At 38.0% G+C, this 25,352-nt stretch overlaps 1 protein-coding gene and 2 long non-coding RNA genes across 4 annotated transcripts; 1 reads left to right on the top strand and 2 right to left on the bottom strand.

Moving 5' to 3' along the window:
- Window positions 1–137: 137 nt before the first annotated feature.
- Window positions 138–4,811, bottom strand: LOC147319555 (uncharacterized). The gene is made up of 3 exons (XR_015131557.1): window positions 4,658–4,811; window positions 2,598–2,843; window positions 138–1,882 (listed from the first exon to the last, which is right to left on the bottom strand). It is a non-coding gene; the product is annotated as an uncharacterized LOC147319555 (long non-coding RNA).
- LOC147319554 (uncharacterized) lies at window positions 4,031–15,218 on the top strand. Its single transcript, XR_015131556.1, has 4 exons — window positions 4,031–4,582; window positions 5,455–5,544; window positions 12,699–12,787; window positions 13,818–15,218. It is a non-coding gene; the product is annotated as an uncharacterized LOC147319554 (long non-coding RNA).
- Window positions 11,352–24,796, bottom strand: tbx20 (T-box transcription factor 20). 2 transcript variants are annotated; one of them, XM_086312262.1, is made up of 8 exons: window positions 24,342–24,796; window positions 23,188–23,419; window positions 22,174–22,338; window positions 21,062–21,170; window positions 18,982–19,140; window positions 17,838–17,914; window positions 15,624–15,736; window positions 11,352–14,718 (listed from the first exon to the last, which is right to left on the bottom strand). In XM_086312262.1, exons 1-8 carry the CDS (start codon window positions 24,469–24,471, stop codon window positions 14,390–14,392), a joined length of 1,314 nt encoding a protein of 437 aa, XP_086168388.1. In that variant the 5' UTR covers window positions 24,472–24,796; the 3' UTR covers window positions 11,352–14,389. The 2 variants fall into 2 exon arrangements, with proteins under 2 accessions (XP_086168388.1, XP_086168387.1); XM_086312261.1 differs by having other exon boundaries at window positions 15,624–15,740; window positions 17,839–17,914.
- Window positions 24,797–25,352: the final 556 nt, after the last annotated feature.

Below are 25,352 nucleotides of genomic sequence, written 5' to 3'. Positions count from 1 at the left end.
AGTATACCAATGTATCATATGACCTCAGATGTCAGATGTGCTTATATATTTAAATCTATTTTTAATTCAATTTACAGTGTAGCTTAATATTAAAGAATATACAGATAAAAAAGTTGAAGGGTAGAGAGTTTGACTGAACATTTCAATAATAAATGACAAAAAAAATAAGAATATAAAGGTTCTGTCTCTGAAAGCCTTTTCTGGCCAGGTTTTGTGCTGGCCTTTACAGTTGTGCATCTCATCTCTTTTCCACACTTCCACAGAGGATGCATCCTTGATTGTAGCTCTTCTCATCACTTTGTTCTCCAGATGCATTTTAAGATTTGAGATGTCTTTCAAAGATGGCGTCCTAAGCTCGATGTCTGCAGGAAGTCAGTTCTGATTTTTCTTCTGTTTCCTTATGTATTATGTCCCATCTTACACAAATTTTGTTCGGGCACTTAATCAGTGTGTGATTTCTGTTTCTGAACTGTTGTGCAAAATTCTTCACAGCAAAAAGCAAAAGGGGGTCAGATTAAAACACGAGGTAAAGACAGTACAAGACAGAGAGGAAAATTAAGATGCCTGGCCATTACAAACCTCTCCAACTTAAAAGGTCAGTAGAAAGCTTCCACTGATTGTGCTGAAAATAAAATATATTGGGCTCCCTATCTCTGCTTGAAGTGGGAAATGTAAACAAGTACAAACACTTGAATCTTTTTCACGCATATTTTGCTGCCTGAACTTTCCTAAATGTTATCCCAACAGGAGTGCATGTGAGAATGAAAATATTAGCGGGTCTTTAACCTTTCTAATACAAAGCCTGTGTGATGATGGATGTGACAGTAGATCAGCTGATATACTGTTGCATTCGCAGTCTGGGTCCACAGTGGTGGTCTCTGCCTTTTGAGAACGCTCTCTTTTCATACAGATGCTGATGGTCATTAATGGCGGCACCAATAATCTCACAGTTTGGCAGTCCAATCCTGATTCAGCAAGTTAATCATAATGATACATTTACAGAGTACATTTGTCCTGTTAACAGTGCTTCCTGTTTGCTTCCAGTGAACCTGAATGCTCCATCTGGTCACATTTTACTACATGCTTTTTTCTGACCCAGAAACATAACTGTACAGAAACAAGCAATAAATAAAATAAAACCCCTACAGTAGGCAAAGGCAGCTTCAGAAGACTATATACTAAAAGTAAAAAGAAAATGGAAGATTTGAATACAGGGTTAGCTTGCTTCTGACTGCTTGCACTACAAACTGAGCCTTCAGCACAGAGCATGGCTTTTTCCCCAACTTTACCTGCTGAGACCTGCAGGCTTTCTGCATCTACAAATTTTAATGACTATCAGCAAATGTTTCGATTGCCGAGCTGTGTAAAAAGCTGGTCCTTACAACAAACAGCCTAACAATGAATTAGGGGCTTGAAAGTTTAAAATTTACCTGGCTGAACATGTGCAGGCTGACACAATCCTCACTGATAGAGTGGTGAGCTGGGAAGCAGCTCAGACAGCGATGCACTTCAGAGAGTCCTCCAAAAACCCCTAATCGAATGACCATGGATTTTTGTGTAGTTGGGAGTGGAAGGTCCAATTAATTATGCATGACAGCGGCTTGACGGCCATTTGATTTTGTAACGTGCGCCCCCTCTGAGCCGCCGATCCAATCAGGTTAGGACGCACCACCACACACACACTTTCTCCTCTACCTCCACACAGCTCCGGGGTGAGGCTGAGACTCCCCTTATCAGTGGGAGAGATTTCTTTAAGAGGGTGTTTGGGGCCTTGTAGGACATTTCATCATCATAATAAGTCCTTGTTATGCAGCCGGCTCACTCCTGTTTCCCTGCTATCAGGCCTCGTTGTCTTCGGAGAGGCAGCAGTTGGGCTGGACACCTGCCACAGCGGGGGGAGAAGAGATAGACTGAGTTCATTAGGTGAACACGGAGGAGATGGAGAGGAGAGATGGAGTGTGACACCTGTGAGGATGATATGGGGATGCAGTGCTTTCAGTAAAAGTGCCTTGACTGAGCACATGCTGTAAACATGGTACAGTGTGTTTAGGCCAGGTGTTACTTTGGATGTATCCATATATGTCACACAGTGAAAAACACCTACGTTTGCTTTGCTGCTCCAGTAACAGAGAGACCGTAAATAACTAATTGCTGTGAATTCTCTGTAAATTTATCCTCAAGTTAAGTCACACGTTTTTGTAGGCTGTTGCAAACACATCCAAAAAACAACAAAGCTTGACTCAAAATGCTTTCCAGTTATGGAAGGTGGATTAACAATATATAAAAAACAGATTGTGCAAGTTGATTTAAAAAATGGACAAGATGTAAATATGACAAAACTGATCTAGTTTAGTCATATTTATAGTTTTAACTTCATATAGTGTTTCTGTCAGTTTCACAGCAAACCTAGCCCAACAACAGTGGGATTTTTTAGCTTTACTCCATAAACTGAATATCTTAAGCTAGTTTTTAAGAGGAACTGTGGGTGCATTTTACAGTATTTTATCACATCGTCTCAATTTCAATTTCTCTTATTCAATTTGGATAGTAAGGTCAGAATTTGACATAAACAACATGGAAGCATGAATCCAACCTACCTTATGATGGTGTCATGGTGTGTGGGGTATTTTGGGTTTCTCAGAACCAATGAACACGATTTACACCACAGCATCTGAGTGTTGTTGCTGATGACGTTCATCCTTTTATGGCAGTGTTCCTCTAGACCTCTGGTGGATGCTTCTAACAGGATAATGTCACAAGGCTCAGATCATCATGAACATGACAGTAAGGTCACTCTACTCAAATGGCCTCCACAGTCTCCAGATCTCAGTCCAATAGAGCACCTTTGAGATGTGGTGGAAAGGGAGATTCACATCATGGAAGTGTAGTAACTGTTTGATGTTATCATGTCAATATCTATCAAAAGAATCTCTCATGAATTTTTTAAGCAGCATGTTGAATCTTGCCACAAAGACATTAAGGCAACTCTAAAGGAAAAAGGGGTTCCAACCCTGTAACAGCAATCGTACCTAATAAAGCATCTGGTGAGTATATATTACATTTGAAACTTCAGACTTTAGCCTCAGGCAGTTGACAGAGGTAACTTTATATTTAGAGCCAATCAATATTACACCAATACTTATGCCATATCAGCCATCATTATACAAAAATAAATAAAAAATTATACAGTCATTATTTATGAACGTTTCGCTAGTTTATGGTCAGACACTTCTTGATGCCGCCCTGCCTTTAGCTAATGTTGCCTGCTGTGCTTGTAAGACCACTAAAATTGTTTTTTTTTCTACATTTCATGTAAAGCATATCTGTCGATACTAATATACAGTATATGTGTGGTAGGCTAGCATATATGGGTTTCATTGTAATTATATTACATGTTAAGTGGATTTCTTTGGGTGTGTCCATTAATGCAAGTAAAACTTCTGTTTGTGTCTTTTGGCCAGTGTAATTGTGCTGCTGTCGACTGTCAGAAGCACTGTGCATACAGGATATGTTGTGATTTACGTGATTATCTTGTGATTCAATTGGTTCCCAACATAAGTGCATCTACATCAGGAAAAAATCCCTTTGTTTTTGCATATGCTTGGAGCTCAAATTTGATATTTACTCTGAGTTTCACTGTACTGATCAAGGAGTGTCCCATACTGAGTATAATTCAATTTTCCTTTAATTTAACCAAATAGAAGTCTGCCTGAGATTAAAACTTTTTTCAAGACAGACCCAACCAAGAACACAGGACAAAGTCATTATTACAATTCGGCAACTTTACAATAGATTGACCATATATGACAGAATTTTTTTTAAAATATTTTTCTGTTGCAGGGGTTGATGTTCAAAGAAAACATGATTATGTTAAGTAATGAGTTTAGTGGAGTAATAAGTAAAGTTTTTTCTACTATTGGTTTTGTAAAGGAGACCAGGGATCTCTTATATGGTCATCTTGGGTACACAGCTCTGAATGTGAGAACAGAAGCCCCGCCCACCTGCTGTTCAGAACTTCTGTTCAGGAGGCGCAGGCAATGGGAAGTTCCCCAAGGAATAGGGAAGCGAGATGACTTATTAGCTTAATATCTATCCCTTTTTTTGAGACTTTGAGATATTTTGTCTCCCATTTTGTCTTTACTTCTGCCTGATTTTAAATTCCTTGGTTTAATGCTGAATTCCACATATCTGTTTTCTTAACCGAGTTTTGGGGTGATGGAGCCTATCCCAGATCACACAGGGCTAAAGTCATTGTACACCCTGGAGATGTACACAGGCAACCACATCCTCTCACATTCACACCTACAGTCAGCAGTCAGTTTAGAGCCATCAGTCTCTTCTCATGGATTTATTTGCACAAGGTTAACATTCTTTGTCTAAATGTGAGATAGAGGTGGATGGATTGAGCCAGATATCGACAGTATCGATACCAACGCTGATATTGATATTGGACGGTACTAGCATAATATACGGTGGCCCTGAGAGACCAAACGGACTGCAACGGAAATAGGAAAAAACAACAAAAGAAGTGTTTCTGGGGAGACAATAACCCGACGGACCAGTTGCAGGAACTGAAAAAATGGTAGGTGTGTTTTATCATGATTCATATAATACTGATGACAGAGTTTTAGACTAATAGTTAGGCTAACACACTTACCTCTCATCTTTTGTTTTCTCACAAAACCGATAGATCCTCCACTTCTGTTAAGTGTCTCCCTGCGCAATTCTTAGCATATTTTGGTTCCTGCAACTGGTCCGTCGGTATTGTCTCCCCAGAAACACTTCCCTTGTGCTTTTGGAAATCTGTTTTTTCCTATTTCCGTTGTGTTTTGTGTGCTTTTGTATCATTTTTCTTGCTGGTGTTTTCTTAAGTTGCAGTCCGTTTGGCCTCTCAGGGCCACCGTAATAATAGGATCAAAACTATCCTCTAAGTTCAGTATATAGCCCAGTGAATTTTTTGGATCCATTATTAGCTTTGTTTAGAAATGAAAAAAGTACCTCAAACATGTTCCAAATGTGCAAATTGATGAGAATTAATCTCAAAAGGCAAAACAGACTGCTCTCTTCATAAGCTGCCTTTATAAGTGAGAAGTACAGGCAATACTGCCCCTGTATTTACTTGGTATCAGATCAATACTGAAGTTTGCAGTATTGCACAACACTAATGAGTTTCAATACATACATTTTTAATATAAATTTTATATAAATAATTTATATATATATATTTTTTTCTAATCCAATTTATTTGTACTTGTTTGTGTTTTTCTTTCAAGTTCACCCAATTTCTGGCTATCGTGTATCATTTTGATGTAAATGTGAACAGTTGTGTGGTGGGGTGTTGTTTGTGGCTGAGCTGCAGACGAAGGGTGGAGCAGGGGGTTCAGGGGCAGTGCTAGGGGAGGCTGGATGTCACAGCTGACCTTCTTCAATTCCATCATGTCTCTCCTATTTTAGTAGCATGCTGGGGCCCGAGGAAGAGAAGGAGTAGCAGCAACAGCTGCAGGCAAGCAACGCTGAGCTGGCGGTGAGGAGCTGAAAAGCACCGTAAGTAAAGCAGACTGTAAATAAAGTGCACCGCCATCACACTGCCCAGTGCTGGGTCAGGTTAAAACAGTTAAAAGGGAGTAAGTTATAAGCTGACTGTCATTTTGAGAGCTGCATTTTATGATACAGAACTTGGTTTGGGTTTGTGAGCCACGTATTTCCCGAATGCCAAATCTACACAACAGGGGGTGCTGTATTAGCAAAAGATGAAATGGCTGCTTGTGACATTACCGTGTTGCATGTAGTAACAAGCAGTGCTGGTCAAGTTACTTGAAAAATAGTAATTAGTTACTAATTACTGATTACTTCTCCAAGAAAGTAATCCTGTTATTTCACTGATTACTTATTTTCAAAAGTAATTAACTACTTTATTACTTCTATTTATTATGCATAATACAATTGAATCAAATGCTTTAAAAATTGCTTTATGAGTTTTAATCTTTTAACTTTATGCACATTGCATCAAGCAAAAATTAAATTATATGTTACTGTCTTTGTCTTGAAGAAATGTATTTAACATTTAAACCTATTTTCTGCTTATTCCACCATATAAAATAAAATAATGGTTTGTTTGCATTCACTCTTTCAAATAGATGCAAGTAAAACACAGCAAAAAGTAAATAAAATCAAAGACTCAGTGTCAGTAAGTCCTGTCTCTCTTAAATCTACTGTCACCTGTTTAGCAGGAGTGGGGCCGGTGGAGGTTTGCCTGGTGCTGCAGTGGTCATGTCAGTGGGGGGATCTGGGAGTTTCTCTGTGAATTTCACATTCCTTTGGCAGCGTGCTAGGTTGTTACGTCTGTTGCTGCCATAGACATTATACGCTCGTACGTCATTGTCATGAGACACTCTCACAAGAAAAATCATGGTTTAATAACACAGTAATGCAGCGTGCTTACGGGAAAGTAACAGTAATCTAATTATTTTTTTTGCAATAGTAATCCCTTACTTTACTAGTTATCTGAAAAAAGTAATTGGATTACAGTAACGTGTTACTATTAACATGTTACTGCCCATCTCTGGTAACAAGTGGGAATTATCACTGCTCTGCTCTTTACTGTTGATGCTTTTCGTTTTCTCAGTTCGTGTTCCAAAATAATTTGAATCTGCTTTCAGGGAAAGCACCTCCTTCACTGAAAAGAAGCTGGTGGAGACCAAAACAGAGCTAAAATGGGGGCAATTATGACTTATGCGCATAACAGTTAATAATTCTACTAATGGATGTCTAAATGATAACTAAAATCATTTTTTTATATATTCTTTTTTACCCTCTAGTGAAGAACAATAAAATGACCTATCTATAAGAAGTAGGTCTTTTTATTGTTCTTTATATAGTCAAATCATATTCAAAGCAATGCTACGCTTCAAAGTCACAATCGCCCATGTAAACATAGCTGTCGGGGTAATGTAATGGTATAAAATCCCTCTGAAATGTGGCGAAGCATACGGAAGAAGTCAGGTACTGTACTTACTTTTCTCATCTCGTAATGGCATTACTAAAACTAATATATCAGAAGAAATCTGGAAACCACTGCAGCAGCGTCAATGTCAGACTACATTTGGGAAACCTTTTGGCAAAATCATCTGCTCTTGAGTAGAAATCCAAGCGTTTGTGGGCAGGAAGTGAAATTAGACTGTACTTTGTCAGGAATTCCTGTCGTATCTGTCTGTCCTCGGACAACTTTGCTTTCAAGGTGTATTTCCTCTAAAACAATTTTCCATTGTTTGCCAACAGGTTTCACATTTCACCACAAACTCTCCCGTGTGTTTGTGTCCTTTGTCCTGCCTGAAGCACTTTGCGGCCTGTTTGTTAAAAGCACTTTATCGCTAAATTTGACTTGGCACGTCTTGGCAGGAGAGATTGCAGCTGATGAGACTCCTGACCTGCAGATAAAGCATCCATTAAGTGTCTTGTCTGGAGCAATTCAGTACTCTTAACCTATTAGCATATTGTTAGCCATTTGTGAGATGGTGCAGCCGTGGATACGCGCTGCTGTGCTGCAGCCAGTCACCACACCATAAAGAACCACCTCTCACTCTGCTGCTAAATGTCGTCTCCGACATTGTAATGCTCGCCGACTGTCCTCTGCCAGATGATTCAAATGACCGCTAAAAGCCCGAGGGAGGCAAAAAAGGGGTCCAAAATGCAAAATTGATGGAAATGACATTAGATTCAGCTCATGCTCCTCACTGTGTAAATTATGCCCCAAAATGGACTCTCTGGCCCGACTGTTAGCTCCAATTTGTTGGGCCATACCTCATGGTGGCTTGTCTTGCCCTTCCCTTCTCCCTTTAATCCAATCAAAGCCACGCTGGATGTTATTTATTTGTTTATTTATTTATTTTCAAAGGATGTAACCGATTCTTATCAAGGCAGAAATAGGGCCTTCTTCCTGGTGAAACAGTGACTAACGTCCAGCCATCGATCTGTCAGTTCGTCTGCGGTGGCGGGTGATGCGTCTGGTGATAGAAGACTTTTTCTGCTTGTGTTTTTATGTGCGAGTGTGCAACAGAGTCATCAGTGCACACATTGTTTTCTTTTTTTTAATGTTCTAGATTGCATTAAAAGATGTCGATTTTGAGATTATTTCATTTCTCCCTTGTTTATTTTAATGTATTCTAGAAATGACTTTTTTTTTACACATTCAGGCATTTACCTCAAGCACTGCCATAAAGATTGTCTCCTTAAAAAAACATAAATGCATGAAGTTGCAATTCTTTGATTTAAACTGACCTTCAAAGCACATCACCTCACAGGTGTTGCAAAAGTCGATTCACTACAATAAGCTAATTGAACGACTTCTTGAGTGGATGATTGTGTTCTTGTCTGTGGCAACCTTAACCTCCTCTTAACTGTTTAAAATGAAATTTGATATTGATGTTGGTACCAATATCGGCTTTGTTGGCTGATATTTACATCAGATATTTCTTCGTTGCTAGTGGTGAAGTGTTTAAACATAGTGTGATGAAGAAGATATATATATTTTAAAGCATTTAGATGTTTTAATAGATAATAATTCAAATTTAAAAACTAAAATTTCTTGGCTTCAGGTATCTGCATCATTTATTTTAACGTTTAGAATAAGTATGAACATCCGTTGCAACGTATTATCTTTAGATCAGCTGTTAATTAGGTCACAGTTTTGGTAAAACCTTAAATCATTTTCTCAAGATATTTTAAATACATGGTTACCCAATTCCTGCATAATATTTCTATTAACAATAATGGAAACAAAAATTCCACCCTTATGTCAGTTTTCAGTGTGTCTTATCAGGAAAAGGACACGTGGACATTTATTTAACAATGGTAGTAATTTCCTTGTTTTGTTCATGATGGCTAACTGTCATAGTCGCCTTGGACACTTGTTGAAAGTCCAATCAAGTCCAAATGCAGTGAAAGAAGCTCCAGAATGGCATAAAGCACACATTTTGATGCTTTTTCTTTTTATGTTTGTTGTTTGTATTTATTATGAATTTAAAAGGCTAATTTCATGGAAGTAAAACATCACAAGTAGGAATAAACTCTGCTGCAGGCAGTCTGAAGGATTTTAAGTTCGTACTAAATTAGAGATGGGCAGCAACGCTAATTCGATTACTTTTTTCAGTAATGAGTAAAGTAAGGGATTACTACTGCAAAAAAAGTAATTAAATTACTGTAACTTTCCCGTAAGCACACTGCATTACTGCGTTTCAAAACCGTAATTTTGTTTGTGTCTCATGACAATGACGTAGGAGCGTGCAAAGTCTGTGGCAGCAACAGACGTGCAGATTAACAATGGATAATATGGAGTGCGGGAGAGAGTACGACCATCCAGCATCTAAAGCGTGGACGTACTGACATTCCTTTGAGTTTGATTCCTTAAAAAGTGAGAAAAACATTAGCGTCCGCTGTACACCCTGCATGGGAAGAAAACTTCTTTCTACAGCGAAAAATTAAACTTAAAATCTGAGCAAGCACCTAGCACGCTGCCAAAGGAATGTGAACTTCACAGAGAAACCCCCAGATCCCCCCACTGACATGACCACTGCAGCACCGGGCAAACCTCCACCGGCCCCACTCCTGCTAAACAGGTGACAGTAGGTTTAGGAGAGACAGGACTTACTGACGCTGAGTCTTTGATTTTATTTACTTTTTTCTGTGTTTTACTTGCATCTATTTGAAAGAGTGAATGCAAACAAACCATTATTTTATTTTATATGGTGGAATAAGCAGAAAATAGGTTTAAATGTTAAATACATTTCTTCAAGACAAAGACAGTAACATATAATTTAATTTTTGCTTGATGCAATGTGCATAAAGTTAAAAGATTAAAACTCATAAAGTAATTTTTAAAGCATTTGATTCAATTGTATTATGCATAATAAATAGAAGTAATAAAGTAACTAATTACTTTTGAAAATAATTTGATTCAATTTTATATGATGGATTGTGCAGAAATTGGGCTGAAAGGTCTATTGCTGTAACTAATTACTTTTGAAAATAAGTAATCAGTGAAGTAACTGGATTACTTTCTTGGAGAAGTAATCAGTAATTAGTAACTGTTTTCAAGTAACTTGACCAACACTGGTCCTGATTATAGTTTGTATCATCTTAATTGTGCTCCATGTTTTTTCTTACCCTCTGCACCCAGATAAAGTTTTTATGTACTGCTATGTCCTGGTTTTTATCAGGGTTTCATTGCCATGCTTATGAAAAGCAGGAAATACGGTAGTTTTTAAACATAGCTGAGATATGTATACCAGTGCAGTGACCACTTTCATTTGTTTCCTAGTAATCAATATATATATATAAATAAATAAACATACTGAATTATTCGAAATAAATTACACTTTTCTTTTTTAAAGAGATGATATAGTGTGATTTTTTTTTTTAGCTCCTGCTTAGATCATTTACATCACACATTTTTTTCTATACTCTGCAGTCGGAGCAGGGCAGCAGTGGCCTGATGTTACACCACTGAATTAAAAAATCCCGCCCCCATTGTAAATATCGACTTCCCTTCCACTGCAATTTTGTGGAGGTCAGTTGAAGAAGCACAGATGTAAAGACTTGAATAAATGGCAGCTGAGTTTCATGTAGCTGCTTCAGATTCACTCCGGTTAACCTGTGGCATCAGTTCCTGCTATCACCTGTGAACCGCTCCATGCTCCAAACTGTAACATAGGTATGGTTTCATTTTACAATGAACACAATTTATAAACCTAAAATCAACCTAATGGCTTATAGTTTGGTATTAGTTTGCCCAGTGTCACAGTAAAGTAAAGAGTTCTGTATTGAACTGAAATTGATTACCTTTCCAGTATTTAGAGATAAACCACAACACTAATAGAATGCAGTTAAATGCTGTGTTGTAACTCACAGCCTTAGTTTGAAAATGTTAAAATTCTCATCATTTGCATAACCAAAACCACAAAGCTCTTTGGTATTATCTGGACTTGTGGTGTTCTTGATTAGTGCAGCTGTCAAAGTGCATGAAGCTTCAAAGTTTCAGAGAGCAAAAAAAATACCATCAGCATTAAGTGAGGCTTGGATGCAGACTGACCACTAGGTGGTGATGCAGGATGTGCTGAAGCAGCTTAAATCCTGATGATGCTTCATTTGTTTTGTTTTTTTATACTGAACTTTTGTTTTTGCTTTTATATTTACTCTATTTCAGCATTACACAAACCTTTCTAAATACCTGATTATAATCTATTTTTTCAAGAAAAGACAAAACATAAATATTTCATTCCATTACTGAGTATCTGTGATTTTGATCAAGCAGATGTAAATGAAAAAACATCAATAAAAGGCGCTCAGTGTCTGGGTGGTGATATATATATATTTCTCATGGTTTACAAATAACTTTTTTTTTGTTTTGTTTTTTAGATGCGGCATAGTACATTACACATTATTTCCATACAGCAGAATAAAATAAATATATTGCACTTAAAAATCATCAAAACACAATCTCACTGGGTGTATTTGGATTATGGCATTAAAAACAAAACAATTTCAAAAACAAATCATTTTCAGTGGTGAATTGCGATTCAGAGGTGTTAAACATTTACATCAACATGGAAATCACCATTCAGTAAACAACAGAAAAGGACTTTGATTTCCACAACACGTACATTTCCCCGTCTTGCTCACTACACAGCTGAGATAAAATCAAGTACTGCCAACTCTTACACCCATGTTCTGCTGCGTTAGGCTACATGTGATGTTAATATATGGTATGAGTCAAACTGGGACATTTACAGTGTTTGTTTAACCAACTCATGTTGCTCTTTCAGCTTAATTTCAACCTTTTCTCTGTGCTGATCGCTGTGCAACTGCAGAGAAGTGTTAAAGGGACACCTTTAATCAAAATACACAAAATAAACCAAACAAAAAAACTCCATCCATACCGCACATTTTATCAGTAGTGATGGGATTATTCTTTTTATTTTTTGAGTTCATCTTTAAAATGAAAGTCTGTACCACAGCACAGGTTGAACTAATCGAACTGTTAAGGTAAATCGTTTCACTTTTTGAGTACAAACTAATTGGATTTTTCTGGCATAAAGGCTCAGATTACATTGATGTCAGTCTGCATATTGGCCTGGATGATTTATCATCAACTGCAGTTTTTAGGACTCAGTTATAGACCACAGATACTGGCTAAAATGACTTTGTTGTGTGTCATCAGAGCTTTTAAAATAAATGACTGTAACCGAGTGTGTGAGCCAACTTCCTCATTTCTGCATGCTTTAAATGAGACCCAAGAGCCAATATTTCCAGCTGTGTCTTGTCACCACATACACACATTCAGCCTCTGTAACACCCAATGAAGACAGATCACCAAAAGGCTGAAAGCAAGGAGGAGTCGGGGTTTATATTTCTACTGTACATTTCACGCTGTTTTATGTGCCTTTTGATATAAAACAGACTACAGTGAATGAGTCGTAATTCAGCCCATTAGAGGCCAGTCAGAGTAGATTTATAAGGGCCACTCAACCACTTTCACTAACCTAAGCAAATTAATATACAGCTATATAAAAAAGGTGTCATTGAAGTGATTTTAGTTAGAGTCCAGTCACTATACAAAGATAGTGAAATTCATCAGTCTGTGTGAAATCATTCTTAAACCGAACGACTTTCGTCAAACCAAGCGTACTTTCTCAACTCCACAGAGATGAGCAAGCGGCGTGTTGGATCGTTGGTTTCAGATGTCAAGGACAAGTTACTGAGCTACACTGTATGCTGAAGTAAAGTTGATCAGGTATTTAAAAAATTAAATGCTGAAGAACTCGACGTTATGACACTTCTATCACAGATAAACGTGGTGATTACGAGGCCATGATAGCTTTGGGTTATCTACACCTCTGTCTAGAAAGTTTGCTGTTGGTCCGTGGTGGGACTTGTGTTAAATTCAAAGATGAATCTTAGATTAAAGGTCTGCATGTGTTTACCATGGACGTGTTATAAGAACTGGAATAAATTGAAGTGCCAAAAACTGCAGTTCCCTAAATGGCCACTTGAGGCTTGTTGCTAAAGTGAGTCAGTGCTGACCCAGGGTAAAATGCCCAACTTTACAGGAGAATTAAACAGGTTTACAGCCTGTGACAAAAACTGGTTTTGGCCTCTGTAGCTAATTTCCCCTTTCATGACAACTGTGGTGCAAGTGAACTGTTATGTAACTCAACAATTTAGACTGTACTTTGTCTTGAAGTTACACATAATTAAAAGTGACTCCTCTGAATGACACTTGAGTGCCATTTTTTTTAGGAATACTAAAATATGAGGAAAATTGCCTAAAAATGCCAAAAATATCTTCTTGCTAGGAACCTTATCAAATCACCTCTAGATCACTGATTAAACACTATTTAAACAAACAGCAATCATATTAACCTTGAGTTTCAGGTGTCTATAGAGATTTAAACGGGCACCAAGAAAAAAAAAAAAAAATCAGCAGTAGTAGCATGGTATCCAGCTCTTTCGATACATCTGTGGTTTGAGCAACTTTGCTGCTTCCATTAACTGGTCATTTAAACAAAGCAAAAAGCACCTTTTCATTTTTTTTTTTGGCTCATATTTTTCCATATAAAGTGTGTATGTCTACTGCGGTCAGCATGCGTCCTATTATTTGTTTAACTCCACAGTGACAATTTTCCTATGAGTAAATGTAGCACGTTTGCCTTTGTACAATGCATTTTAACATGTTTTTTGACATTATTTTCGAAACACTGTGGGAGAAACAGTGTTAAGTTCTAACTTTCAACTGTACATATGGCTGGTTTTCTCCAAAACAGAGGAAACCTGAGATGGCTGCTCCGGCTTGATGACATGCTGAAATGTTCACAGACTGAGCCTCGGTGTCCATCCGGTGGAGTTGTGAGTCATTTTGGAGAACCACAGAATTGCCTGCCATCTTTAGAGCCGGTCGAGCCCCTGCTACCATTAGTGCCTGTTTAAGGGAAGACAGGGTTTTCTACTTGTTTCTTTAAATAAGTCAAAGATCCACTTTCTGTTCAAGAAGGGCCAAGATCAAACATACTCCTGTTATCACCTTGCATTAGATTTTTTTAGTTTGTATTGAGGTCACAAGTGTTTGTACAGTGTCTTTTAAGCATTCGTAGAAACCACAGGATCTGCTGGTGTTTCCGCAGGTCCAAAGGATGGCGCCACAGTCCTTTTTTGATTGGCTGTCAGTACACCTCATCCTCTTTATGTCATGACCGTCACCTCACTTACTGTAGGTGAACTATTTACAAAGACCGAAGGGAAAGATACAAACTGGATGAGGAGTGAGGAAAGAGCTTGATGCTCCGAAACACGGGTGAGTGTCAGAGCGAGGTTCATCCATCTCCTCCCCAAGATAGAGTCATACAAATGGTGTCATCACAGTGGAGGAATGGCGGAGTCCCTGGATGGCAGCATAGGGGCCCTGCTGGAAGTAGTGGTGGTAGCGTGGCATGTGGAAGGAGGGGAAAGAGGGGCCGCTGCCCTGCATGGTTCCAGCCAGAGCGGTGGGTGTCAGCGGCATGCCCAGTCGGCTGTAAGGGGGCAGGGAGCCCTGGATGGGGTGGGGCAGGGAAGCGGTGCCGGTGCCCATGGCCGATAGGGACTGTGGGTGTTGAAAACCTGAGAAACCTGAAGTCGTGGTGACCCAGGAACTCAGGGAGAGGTTATCTGAGGCGGTGAACGCTGAGCCTACAAGAGACAGATGAATGTCAGTTCAGTTGGGATACAAATAGATTTCAGAAAAAGGCTCACATAAATGTAATAAAACTGGATTTAAACCAACTTTAAATTCCTGTCATGGTCTCTGGGATTTTTGTACTACATCTGCTGTATTAGTTTGTTTTGCCATCTTTCTAGTTTCCCTGATCTACTTTATTCTCCTGCATCTTTCATTATGTAAAGTGTTTGTCTTCATGTCTCAGTATTAGTTATTTATACTGTGATACTTCCTGCTTTGTTTTAAAGGTGAGTTTCTTGTTCTAGTTTTATTTTCTGCCTTTTTTGTTACTTAGCTGCTTGTTTTTTGGATTCCTGCTTTGTGTAGACATTGCAGTCTTATTCTTTTCAGTTATTTTTGGATGTTGCATCAGCTAAAATGAAGTCCTCTCTCCTGACTCTATGACGTTATAAAGCTCCAAACACCCCCCCCCCCCAAACAAACAGGTTTACATTTAGTAGAAAACTCAGATATTGGTCTTCATCTCAATACTATATCAAAATATCATATTTGTCATATATTGTGTATATGACAAATAGCCTCTATATTATTTTTATTATGCATTTTGTAGTTCTTAGTTGCTAATATACTTTCCAAGTATTTGTTCATTAGTAGCTGTTAAAGTGTTTTCTTCCCACATACACTCACCAGGTCATGTTCGGTTATCAGTGGCACTGTAATTATCCCTCAAATATTAGTACACCTATATTTTTTTAAATGGTAAACTTCCTTAACTTAAATTGGAACTGCAGAAAATGATGAAGAGAATGATGAGTTTCTATTTTATATGGAAGATGGAAAAAAAAGGAAATGAAAGAAATCTACTAAATATAATGCTTTCTCAGGATCTGTGGTGTCTGCATTTATGAGTGTTTACCTCTGGTGTGTGAGGCGTGTCCATCCTCGCTCAGGTTCTCCTCGTCACCCGCGTAGGTTCGGATTGGCGACCGGGCGTATGAGTGCTTGTGGATCAGATTCTCAACACTTTCCCTACAGCAAAAGCCGAAGAGAGAGCCCCAAAATAAATCTCTTTTTGTCATTTTAAATATTTTAAAAGACATTTTTTATTTGATGAGATGCAGACTTAACAAAAAAGAAACTATGTCACTTTTTTTTGTAAAACATAATTTCTAGAATATTTGATTAGGAGCTTAATAAAATAGTTGCAGAATAGTTTTGTTGAATCGTTTTGATAGAAACTTCAATTATCCATTAATGTCTGACAACATAAAACAGATACAACATCAAGAGCAGAATAAAAATTTTTTAAAATGAGTTGGGTTTTTCACCTATAATCTAATGTGATAATGTTCAGGGGTTAGTGACACTGAAACTGACAGGTCACAGATTTATTTTTAATACCAGTGCAATTTTCTAGTATCTGCCTTTTGGTCCATTCTTTGTTTCTGTGCAGTAACAGGATCTTTCCTCTTTACGTGATGTTTTTTTGGCAGCATGTCTAAGTGTGAATTTCCCTTTTGTGTATTTTAACGTTTGTGTTGACTGTGCATGTAGATTTTGGTTTGTGTGTGCGTCTTCTGTGTGTGTTTACTATCCAACAAAGTGCATTAGCTCATTTGAGTCTTGTCAGACAGCACTTCTCAAACACAGTGACACAAATTGTTGCGGGGGGGCGGGGGTAGTGAGTGTTCACGAGTGCGTGTGCATGGCTGGGTGGACAGGCAAGTGGTCTGCATCACGAGAGCCATGCGTTCACATTAGCAGCCCCCCTCCTTGCAGCCCCTTTGCCTCCAATTAGGTTAGGAAAGTGCAATATCTGTCAGCAGAGGAGTACAAATGTGTGTGTTTTTATCAGCGTCGGGCCCCTCCGGCAGAGGGGCCACCGTGAACTCCCACAATACGCAGCATCAGGCGGGAGGCAAACAAGGAGGGGAAGAGGCGGGGCATGCTGGTTTCAATCAGTCATTGCAGCCAATTGAATTACAGTGTGTTTTAGTGCAGTGGCCGACTCCAGACTAATGTGATTTCTGCAGCTCCCTAAGATCAATTGATCTGGTCTAATTCACAGCCCTCAAAAAAGAGAAAGACAGAGGAGAAGAAGGAGGGAGGAGTGTTTGTCTGGCTGTTTTTCGACAGTCTCTGTTTGGGATATTTGATTGAAGGAAATGGGCAGATGGTCTGATTTTGTCAGCTGATTTTGGCCGTAGTGCCGGAATCGGGAATTACGAGAAGTGTGTGTTTTGGCAGCGTTCATAAAAAAAATCCTTTGGAGGGGTGATTTATAACTCTACGTGTGTGTGTGTGTGTGTGTGTATATATATAAAGGACAGACAAACTATTCTTGTTCATGCAGAATATAGAGAGATGAAAATAGAACATATAACAAAAGGAAAAGCAAGATAAAAGGACTGGGGGGGGGGGCACAAGTGATGGGGGAAAGAAACGAGGATGATAGCTGGGAGTTTCAGTGTTTAAAATTTGTTTAAGATAAGACAGACAGAAATGAAGAACAAAGAAGCTAAAGAGGGAGGACAGAAAGGGAAGACTGAAAGAAAAAAAGAAATACAAGGGAAGGATGATCAAGAAGGTAAGCAAAGAGAATGTGAACTAATAAATAAAAATAGAGACGAGGAAGAAGAAGGATACAACTAATACACAGACTAGAAAAAAAAACTGGAAAAGAAAAAGTAAAATGAAAATTTTAAAGAAAAGGGGACAATGAAAAAGGATTGAGGGGAATCAAAAAAGGGAAAATAAAGAAAAGTACAGAGACCAAGTAAAAGAAAAAAGACAAAACTGGGGAGAAATATATAAACTATTTTTAAAAAATGGATGAATGAAAATTGAAGCAAAGACAGGGAATAAAAAGTAAAAGGGTTGTATGAAGACACAAGAAAACAAGAATAAAAGATGTGAAAGCAAGAACAGAAAGAATGACAGAGTACAGTATGTGGAGCATGGATTATCTGTTCTCCACTGACACAAACAGAGGGAAATAAACACTCCAGCTTCTGTATTTACTAATGAGCAGCAACCCCGGCTATCTAACACTCCCCCCTAATCGTGTATCTTATCCGTAGCGGTGGGGAGAGAGGTAAACAAACAGTGCAGGACCCAGAATCCCATGTACCTCTCCATGTCCGTCAGCCGCGAGGAGTCCCGGAAACCTTTGGCGAACGGGTTGCTGTCAATCTTCAGTTTGGTTATCTGGGAAAACACAGGAGCAGGAGAGTGAAACGAGTCAGTCAGGTCAGGTTTGACACCTCATTTTATTGTTTGGTTTTTTTTGAGTCAACATGTCTCTTCACGCTGGTTCTCTGCAGCTACCACATCCACAGAAGCCCAAAGCATAGCCAGGTTTTAAAGCTATTTATATTTTTTAATGTCTGTATGCATGTCTCCTCTTTGTGCTACAAAAGAAGCAGTAAATAAAGGGACACACAGGAAAAGCAGCACAATTTCTCAGCTCTTATTTCATTGACACTTTTACAATTAAATTGATTAAATTCTAAATGACCAGATTTATTTATTTCCACCAGCACAGCACCAAAAGGTTTGCAGGTCACAAAATTTTAATCAATTATTTTAGTTTTATTGGGGAAAACTGTGAGAATTTCACAACTAATTAAAAATCATAAGAAACGTGATTTTCTTATAGAAATTCTGTTCTGGATGAACTTCACCTACTTACAAGGTGCACAAAGAAGGGGATAAAGACAGCAGACAAGCTATTCAGCACTTTCATTATGCAGAACAACTTTGTTATTTGATTTACACATTCAGGTTAGCGTCATGGGGTTTATTACAGATGAAATTTTAAACTGAATAGGTATAGAAACAACCAACTGTATACATGTCCAACACATACACCCACCAATGAGGCACTAACAAAGATGATCTTTAATTACGGTATATGGTGTCAATCAAATAACAAAGTTGTTCGCTATATTGTACTGTATATATTATTTACACTATACTGTCTTAAAGGCAGAAGTGGATGCACGCTTGAGCTTTTACCTGGTATCTCTCGATCTTCGTTAGGTCTAAAGTGCACTTTTAATCTCAACCTTTACCCTTTCCAAGGATGAGAAGTCCTTAAATTGCTCAGGCAGCACAACTCGCTGTGCTGATAAGGCCCATGTGATACAATCAAAGGCTCCAGATTGACTCTTAAATGGAGTTTGTGGCAATCTTTATAATTTAAAAATTTCATGGGAACCAGCAGCAGATTTTTGGCAGAGTCCTTAAGCCTGCAGGAGTCAACAATCACTCACCAGCTGGTTCTGGTAGGCTGTGACAGCTGTGAAGACAGTCTCAATGAAGACGAAGGTGCGGAACTCCTCAGATTTGAGATTGAGCAGCGAGGCAGTGTGGTCCTTCTTTTTTATGATGTGGACCCGTGGCTGGTATTTGTGCATGGAGTTGAGGATGATCTGCAGAGGACAAGAAGAGCAAGAATTAGTTTACAGTGACATGTAGATGATGAAGATGATGATGATGATGATGTGAAAGCTCACTGGAGTCAGAGTGCATCAAGATCAAGTTCAGATATATTCTATTCGATTATGTATTCCATCTCTGCACCACAAAGCACTATTATTGTCCATTAAAACATACCAGGGAGTCATACTGTCGCAGTGACTATTCATTGTGTGAACACACAAACTTCAGTTTACTTTTACCCAATCCAATTCACACCCTTTTGCCGCTGGATATACTCGGCAATCCACAAGCGTTCTATTAATGTGCAGCATAAAATAGTTCCCAAACATTTCATCAAAGTTACAAATATAAAAACCAAATTACACTGACATTTGTGACTCATTTTAAAAGATTTCCACAAAGATGATCCACAAAATGAGAATTGACAAATGTATTTGAGAAAAGATTAATTTGCATGGAGGATAATTTTGCCATTAAAACCATAAAGAAAAAAAAAATCATTTTAAGCATTTAGTATAAATTTGAAAGGCTATGAACACGGGGTGTGTAAAGCTAAATAAAGTGAATTTGTATACAAATGCTGAGTCTTTCTAATCTAGCCCCTCCCTGTCATACTGTGGTTTATGTTTTATATATGTAATTTTTTATATGTATATTACATTTGGTTATGATATATTTTCTCTTTTCTTGCTTCTCTTTATTTCCTTACTATGAATTGTAGTTTTGGAAAATAAAATAAATGAAGTATAAAAAGTATAATGCAATATGAAAACACTGCTTCACAGTAACTGGCTCAAGTATTCATTGTCAGAAAAAAAGGTTCAAGAAGCCCAGAGATGAAAAATTCATTTATACCTGAAAGTGATGTCTTCAAATTGGAAAACGTAATTTTCTGCTACAGGTAATCAAAATTTTATGCCGAATATTTTTTATTTTATAGAATATTATGCACATAACTTCAGTCTTTAAGAGTACAAAGTTATATTTCTGCACCACTTTTTGTTGTTGTTGTTGTTGGTGGTGGTGGTGGGTGTGTGTTCATGTGTATATGTGGGCAATTATTCTGTTTATAAAGTTAAAAATTAATGTTTAAATCGCTTTCTAAATTCTAAATATATAATGTCATTATATTTTTGTGATATTTTAGTAAATTTCATGTCTTTACCGTTGCTGCTGACCTTTCAAATGATCAGACTTAAGCTGCAGTGTTACAGAAATAATGGCGGATGAGTATATAATGGGAATTTGTGTGCATTCAGTTTATATGATAGCATGAGAAGAATTATTGGGGTAAGAAGCGATATTACTGTTATTTTTTATTTTATTTAAAATAGTCTTGCAATGTATTATTTTGTATATATTATACGTTGTTAAACGCATGATATGTATTTATATGTATACACTGCATTATTTTTACTGCTGCATTCCACTGTTACTCGGCAGAAGAAAGAATCTGGCAAAACTAAAATAAATAAAAGGAGTGTAGAGCATTTTTAATTTTATGTGCTCATCACATTGTATATTTGTTTTGGAGACATCCACCTCAATAGATTCAATTGAGGTGCTATTTTTGGACTGAGAAAGTGCACACACCCTTTAAACTAATAATTGCCGCGTTTCCCAGACTGTGCCCTTCTGTTGACTTATTAATGGATGACAGTTATTATTATTATTTTTTCGGCACTGTTCTGGTCTCTGCTTGTCCTTGCCATGATGATGTCAGTGAAGGGAGGATTAAAAGAACAATTTGCTTTAAGTCGTATATTTCGCCTGAAATGAAGCTAGCTTAACTCATTTTCACGGGGTTTCGAAACACTAAAGCCTCCATGATGCTAGATAAATACTTGACGTGTTGTTTCGAGGCAAAAAGATGTGAAGAAAGAAAAGAAAGAAGAAAGATCAGGTGCTCACATGTCCGTGTTGGTCCAGTTCGTTGTTCGTCAGCTTCACTTTCTCAAAGGAAACCATTTGCTTCATCAGCTGCTCGCCGGTGAATGGAGAGTCTGGGTGGACGTACAACCTGCGGGGAAAAAGAACAGCACCTCTAATTGGCTGAAAGGCGTTCGTTTCCTATCCAATCAACGTTCAGCAAACTGGCAAATTAAGAATCGCTTAGCGACTAACCAATTAATTGAAATTACAATAAATACTGTGATGTAATAATAATAATAAGAATTATAAGAATTTGTATTTATAATTATGAGGTTAAGTAGGCCTACTTTAACACGCCCTGTTTATAAATTCACAACAGCCGCTTGGTGTGAGATCGAATTAGCTACGCTACATGTAAAACTACCACAAAAAGTAATTAATGCCAAACAGCATTACACCTTTGTCAGAATGTTTTTTTTACTCAGTATTATTATATGTTGTGTTTATTTTATTTTGTAAGATTTAATAATTCCTAATAGGCTAACTATAGAAAAGTCGTTAATAAGCACATATCAATGCATTTTTTAATTGAACAGCATTTAAGTGAAGACTACAATCTTCATATGGGCTCTAAAATCCAGGTTCTTGAAATAAATGGCTAGCTATGTAAATAAATAAATAAGAATAAATAGTTACTGAAAAGAGGCCTCCAAATGATCTCTTTCTTGAATCAAATCAATATAAGTCTGCTCTCCACTTTTTTATAAGTTGTTTATATTTAGTTAAAGGTAAGACAAAATGTAACTGATTGTCAGGTTACATAAACAACAGCCTACCAGAAGAGAGTCAGCGGTGTCCATATTTTCATAAAGAATAAAGTTTGATATTGCAACTGAAATAAATCAGGTATAAAATATTCACAAGTGCCAGAAAAGAGCAGAATTATTAGCGAATTGTTCTCAGGTTTTTCGAATATCCACCCATTCTTCCAACGTAATTACGGTCATTTCATCTAACTTGGAAAGTCGTTCAAAATATTGAAAATGTCTTTGGAACATTTTCATATTCAAATTCAAGTCTACACAGAGGATTTTTTAAAAAAAGGGTATACATATTTTAAAAAGAGAGAGAGGGAGTTTAGGTCTGCCTACCTGGCGGGGAGAGGGGGGTCGGCCTTGCCGGCTACCAGCCAGGAGGAGCGGTGGTAAGCGTATCGGTATCGCTTGTTGTCCACTGGGACAATGTCCATCAGCACGATGTACTTGGAGTCCTGGTCCACCCCGGAGAAAGAGACTCGAATGGTTGGAAACATCCTCCTAATGGTGTTTTGTTAGAGCAGAAAGAAATAATTGCTGAGTTAGAACACTGGTCTTTCTAAATGTAGCGCTTGCTAAAAAGATAATAAAAATAAATAAAGTAAATGCACAGTTAACTTTTTTTTCGGATATTCACAAACAGTTTGTGTTTTCAAGCCATACTCAGTGCAGGAATACAGCTCTGAGTAGTGAATTATTAATTTGCATTTGCTGGGTTTGACGCTACGCCTCACCAATGTCCGTAAATGTGTTAAATGCAGTTCAAGTTTCACGAATTCGTTCACAGGTCCTTAACATTGCCTCACGTTTCCCTTAAAACTACACCCATATATATATATATATATATATATATATATATATATATATATATATATATATATATATATATATATATATATATATCATTATTATTATTATTAATTTTGTGAATAAGGTTCACATCGACCAGCTGCAGTGTCTGCCTTTATGTTAAAGTAACCTGCGGTGTGTTTTTCAGGTGGCTCTTGGGTCAGTGAAACATTAGATCACGGTGTAAATGTCCTTTCACAGCACCTGCGGGAAGTCATCAGATGTCTGCAGCTTCCTGCTTAGATCGCTGCTCTATCTAAAGAAAAGTCAGACAGAGCTGCAGAAGAGCTTTATCCTAATTTTATTTTTTCAACTTTCAAAAGGCTCACAAAGAAGTTCCAAACAAAAACGAACCATAATTCATTTCTCTATTTGTATTTCTCACAATATCGTCTTTTATTTTTCTCTCACCCGTCTTTTTTTCTGATATATTTATAGCCTATTTATGGGACAATAAATAGGTTACATCAAAATATGAAAATAAAATTAGCGGTAGTTTACCTTCCAGATTTGGTGATGATCATCTCAGTACCGAGCTCGTGAAATTTGTCCCACAGCTCTTTGGTCTCAAGGCTGCACGAGATCTTCGCCATCTCCTCGCTTGGGATGCCTGGATTGGTGGGGATGAGCGGCTCCGTGCACACGGCGGGCGCGCTGAAGTCCCCATGCCCGTCCAGGGAGGACAGGTCAGCCAGGGACTGCTGGTTGCAGGAGGACTTCTCCACGAATTGCTCTGTTTTATTTAATTAAGGTGGATTTGTGGAGAAACAGGGATGATTATTCTCATTTGATTTTGATGTCATCAGGAACAACTGCAAGATTTTGTCTTAAACAGGGAAAGCAAGTATGTAACCACAGTCTGCTAAAATATCCTGCTATGCTGTTGTGTTGCAGCATAATAAATGTAATAAATCTTTTTATTATAATACCTCATTTCTACTAGAGCGGCTTCTATCATGGATAAGGTCAAATAAAATAAACACACATATCAGCTCTGTAGAACACGTCTGTCGTTAATGAGAAGAAGCACAATTTACATTCTTACAGAAAATCTGAAAATTAAAGTGTAATACTTGTCTGACATGCCCGCTTAAAAAAAATAAAAAGATATTTTGGAGAAGCAGCTCGTCTTTTGATTCGATTGGCAAAACAAAATATAAAGAATTAAAAAAGAAAATGCTCTTTAAAATACAGGGAAATTAAATGTTGGAACAATGAATGCGCAGGGTCAATTTAGAGCCTTTTTATTTGCAATCATTTAAATATTAAAAACTCTTTCATTGAACACATTACTTTTTGATTAACGTATATAATAAATTGCATGGATGTTTACTGTCACTCTATGTATCCTCGTGAATTTCCTTTTACATTTTACAGACTAGAACCTCACCTCACTGCTATCACAGTTCATCTTTATTTAATTTGTTTCTTCAGCATTTTCCTTTTATTATAACGCATCGTTATTTGTAAAATAGTGACTGATTTGTTTTACGGTTCCACATTTTTGAGGTTACAAACGCCATTCGTTGATAAACTCGCTTTTATTATTGGATGTTTAACTGCAATTCGAAGTAATTCGAAAGTGTAACCCCAAAACTAAACTCACGTTGAGCCTGTTTAAGTTTTCTGATTTAATTCTTCAATTCTTCTCTTACCCAGAGGCTTGATGGTGTTCTCCTCCGCCTCCTTGTCCTTATTGGGCTTCCCGCTGGACATCAGGGCTGCTATGGAGAAAGCATTTGCCCGGGATGAGAGCTGCGGTTTCGGGGATGAAGTATACTCCATGTTGATGAAGAGACTGGAACAGAATATTCCCCTTTGAATAAGGAAAAAAAATCCCCAGAAAGGCTTAACTCCGCCTGCTTCCAACTGCCAGCGACGTAAAGAAAAATGTGCAGGGAAATACGCAAAGTTTCTCCTCGATTTCGGCCTTTCTGCGCAAATACTCAGCTTTAAAACTTGTCACTTCGGAAACGCTTGTCACTGCCGAGTTGAGAGTCTTGCTGGATGCATGGTGAGAGAAGGCGGAGGAGGGCTGACTCCACAGACTTGTGCGCGTCCTGCAGTGCCAGATCTGAGGCCGGCTGCTCTATGGGACGCTTCACTCCGGCTCACCCTCCCCTTATAATTCCAGTCTGTCCTCCAATCGCTGCCTCTTTCTCCACGTCACAGTCCCACTGTCCCACAGGCACCCTGCTACCAGGCAGCCAATTAAATACCCTGACAGGGTTTCCTTTTCATGCCAAAGACCCCAGAGAGAGTGTGGTTGGAGAGGGCTGATGTGAGATTTTTATGACTGTCTGTACTCGGGTGATGACAGAAGGAAACGACAAACATATGGTTCGGAAAATGTAATTCTTTGCTGTCATTGCACAACACAAAGGAAAGAAATAAACAGAGAAATGTACTTTATATTTGGAGCCCTCTCAAGGACCCCCACCAGACCACATGTTGGGAACCACAAACCCAAAATGTCAACAACAGAGATTTTCCAGGAGATGTTTGCCCAAGATGGAGCTATTTGATAATTAATAGCAGAAGTGAGATGATGAGGAAAGCTTAACATACACAATATCTGCTCCTGTCACAATTATGAATTGATATGAAAGAAACACTGAAGCATTTTAGTCACATTTTTTAAAGTGGTTAAAACCTTTTTGGGTCAC

The sequence above is a fragment of the Aulonocara sp. 'chitande type north' Nkhata Bay genome, linkage group LG11 (genome assembly GCF_057382095.1).
Source record: "Aulonocara sp. 'chitande type north' Nkhata Bay isolate Kocher_YH1m ecotype deep benthic linkage group LG11, A_spYH_male_GT1.1, whole genome shotgun sequence".
Taxonomy (NCBI): domain Eukaryota; kingdom Metazoa; phylum Chordata; class Actinopteri; order Cichliformes; family Cichlidae; genus Aulonocara; species Aulonocara sp. 'chitande type north' Nkhata Bay.
The sequence above is the reverse complement of the archived record's forward strand: the minus strand, read 5'-3'. Positions and strand labels throughout refer to the sequence as shown.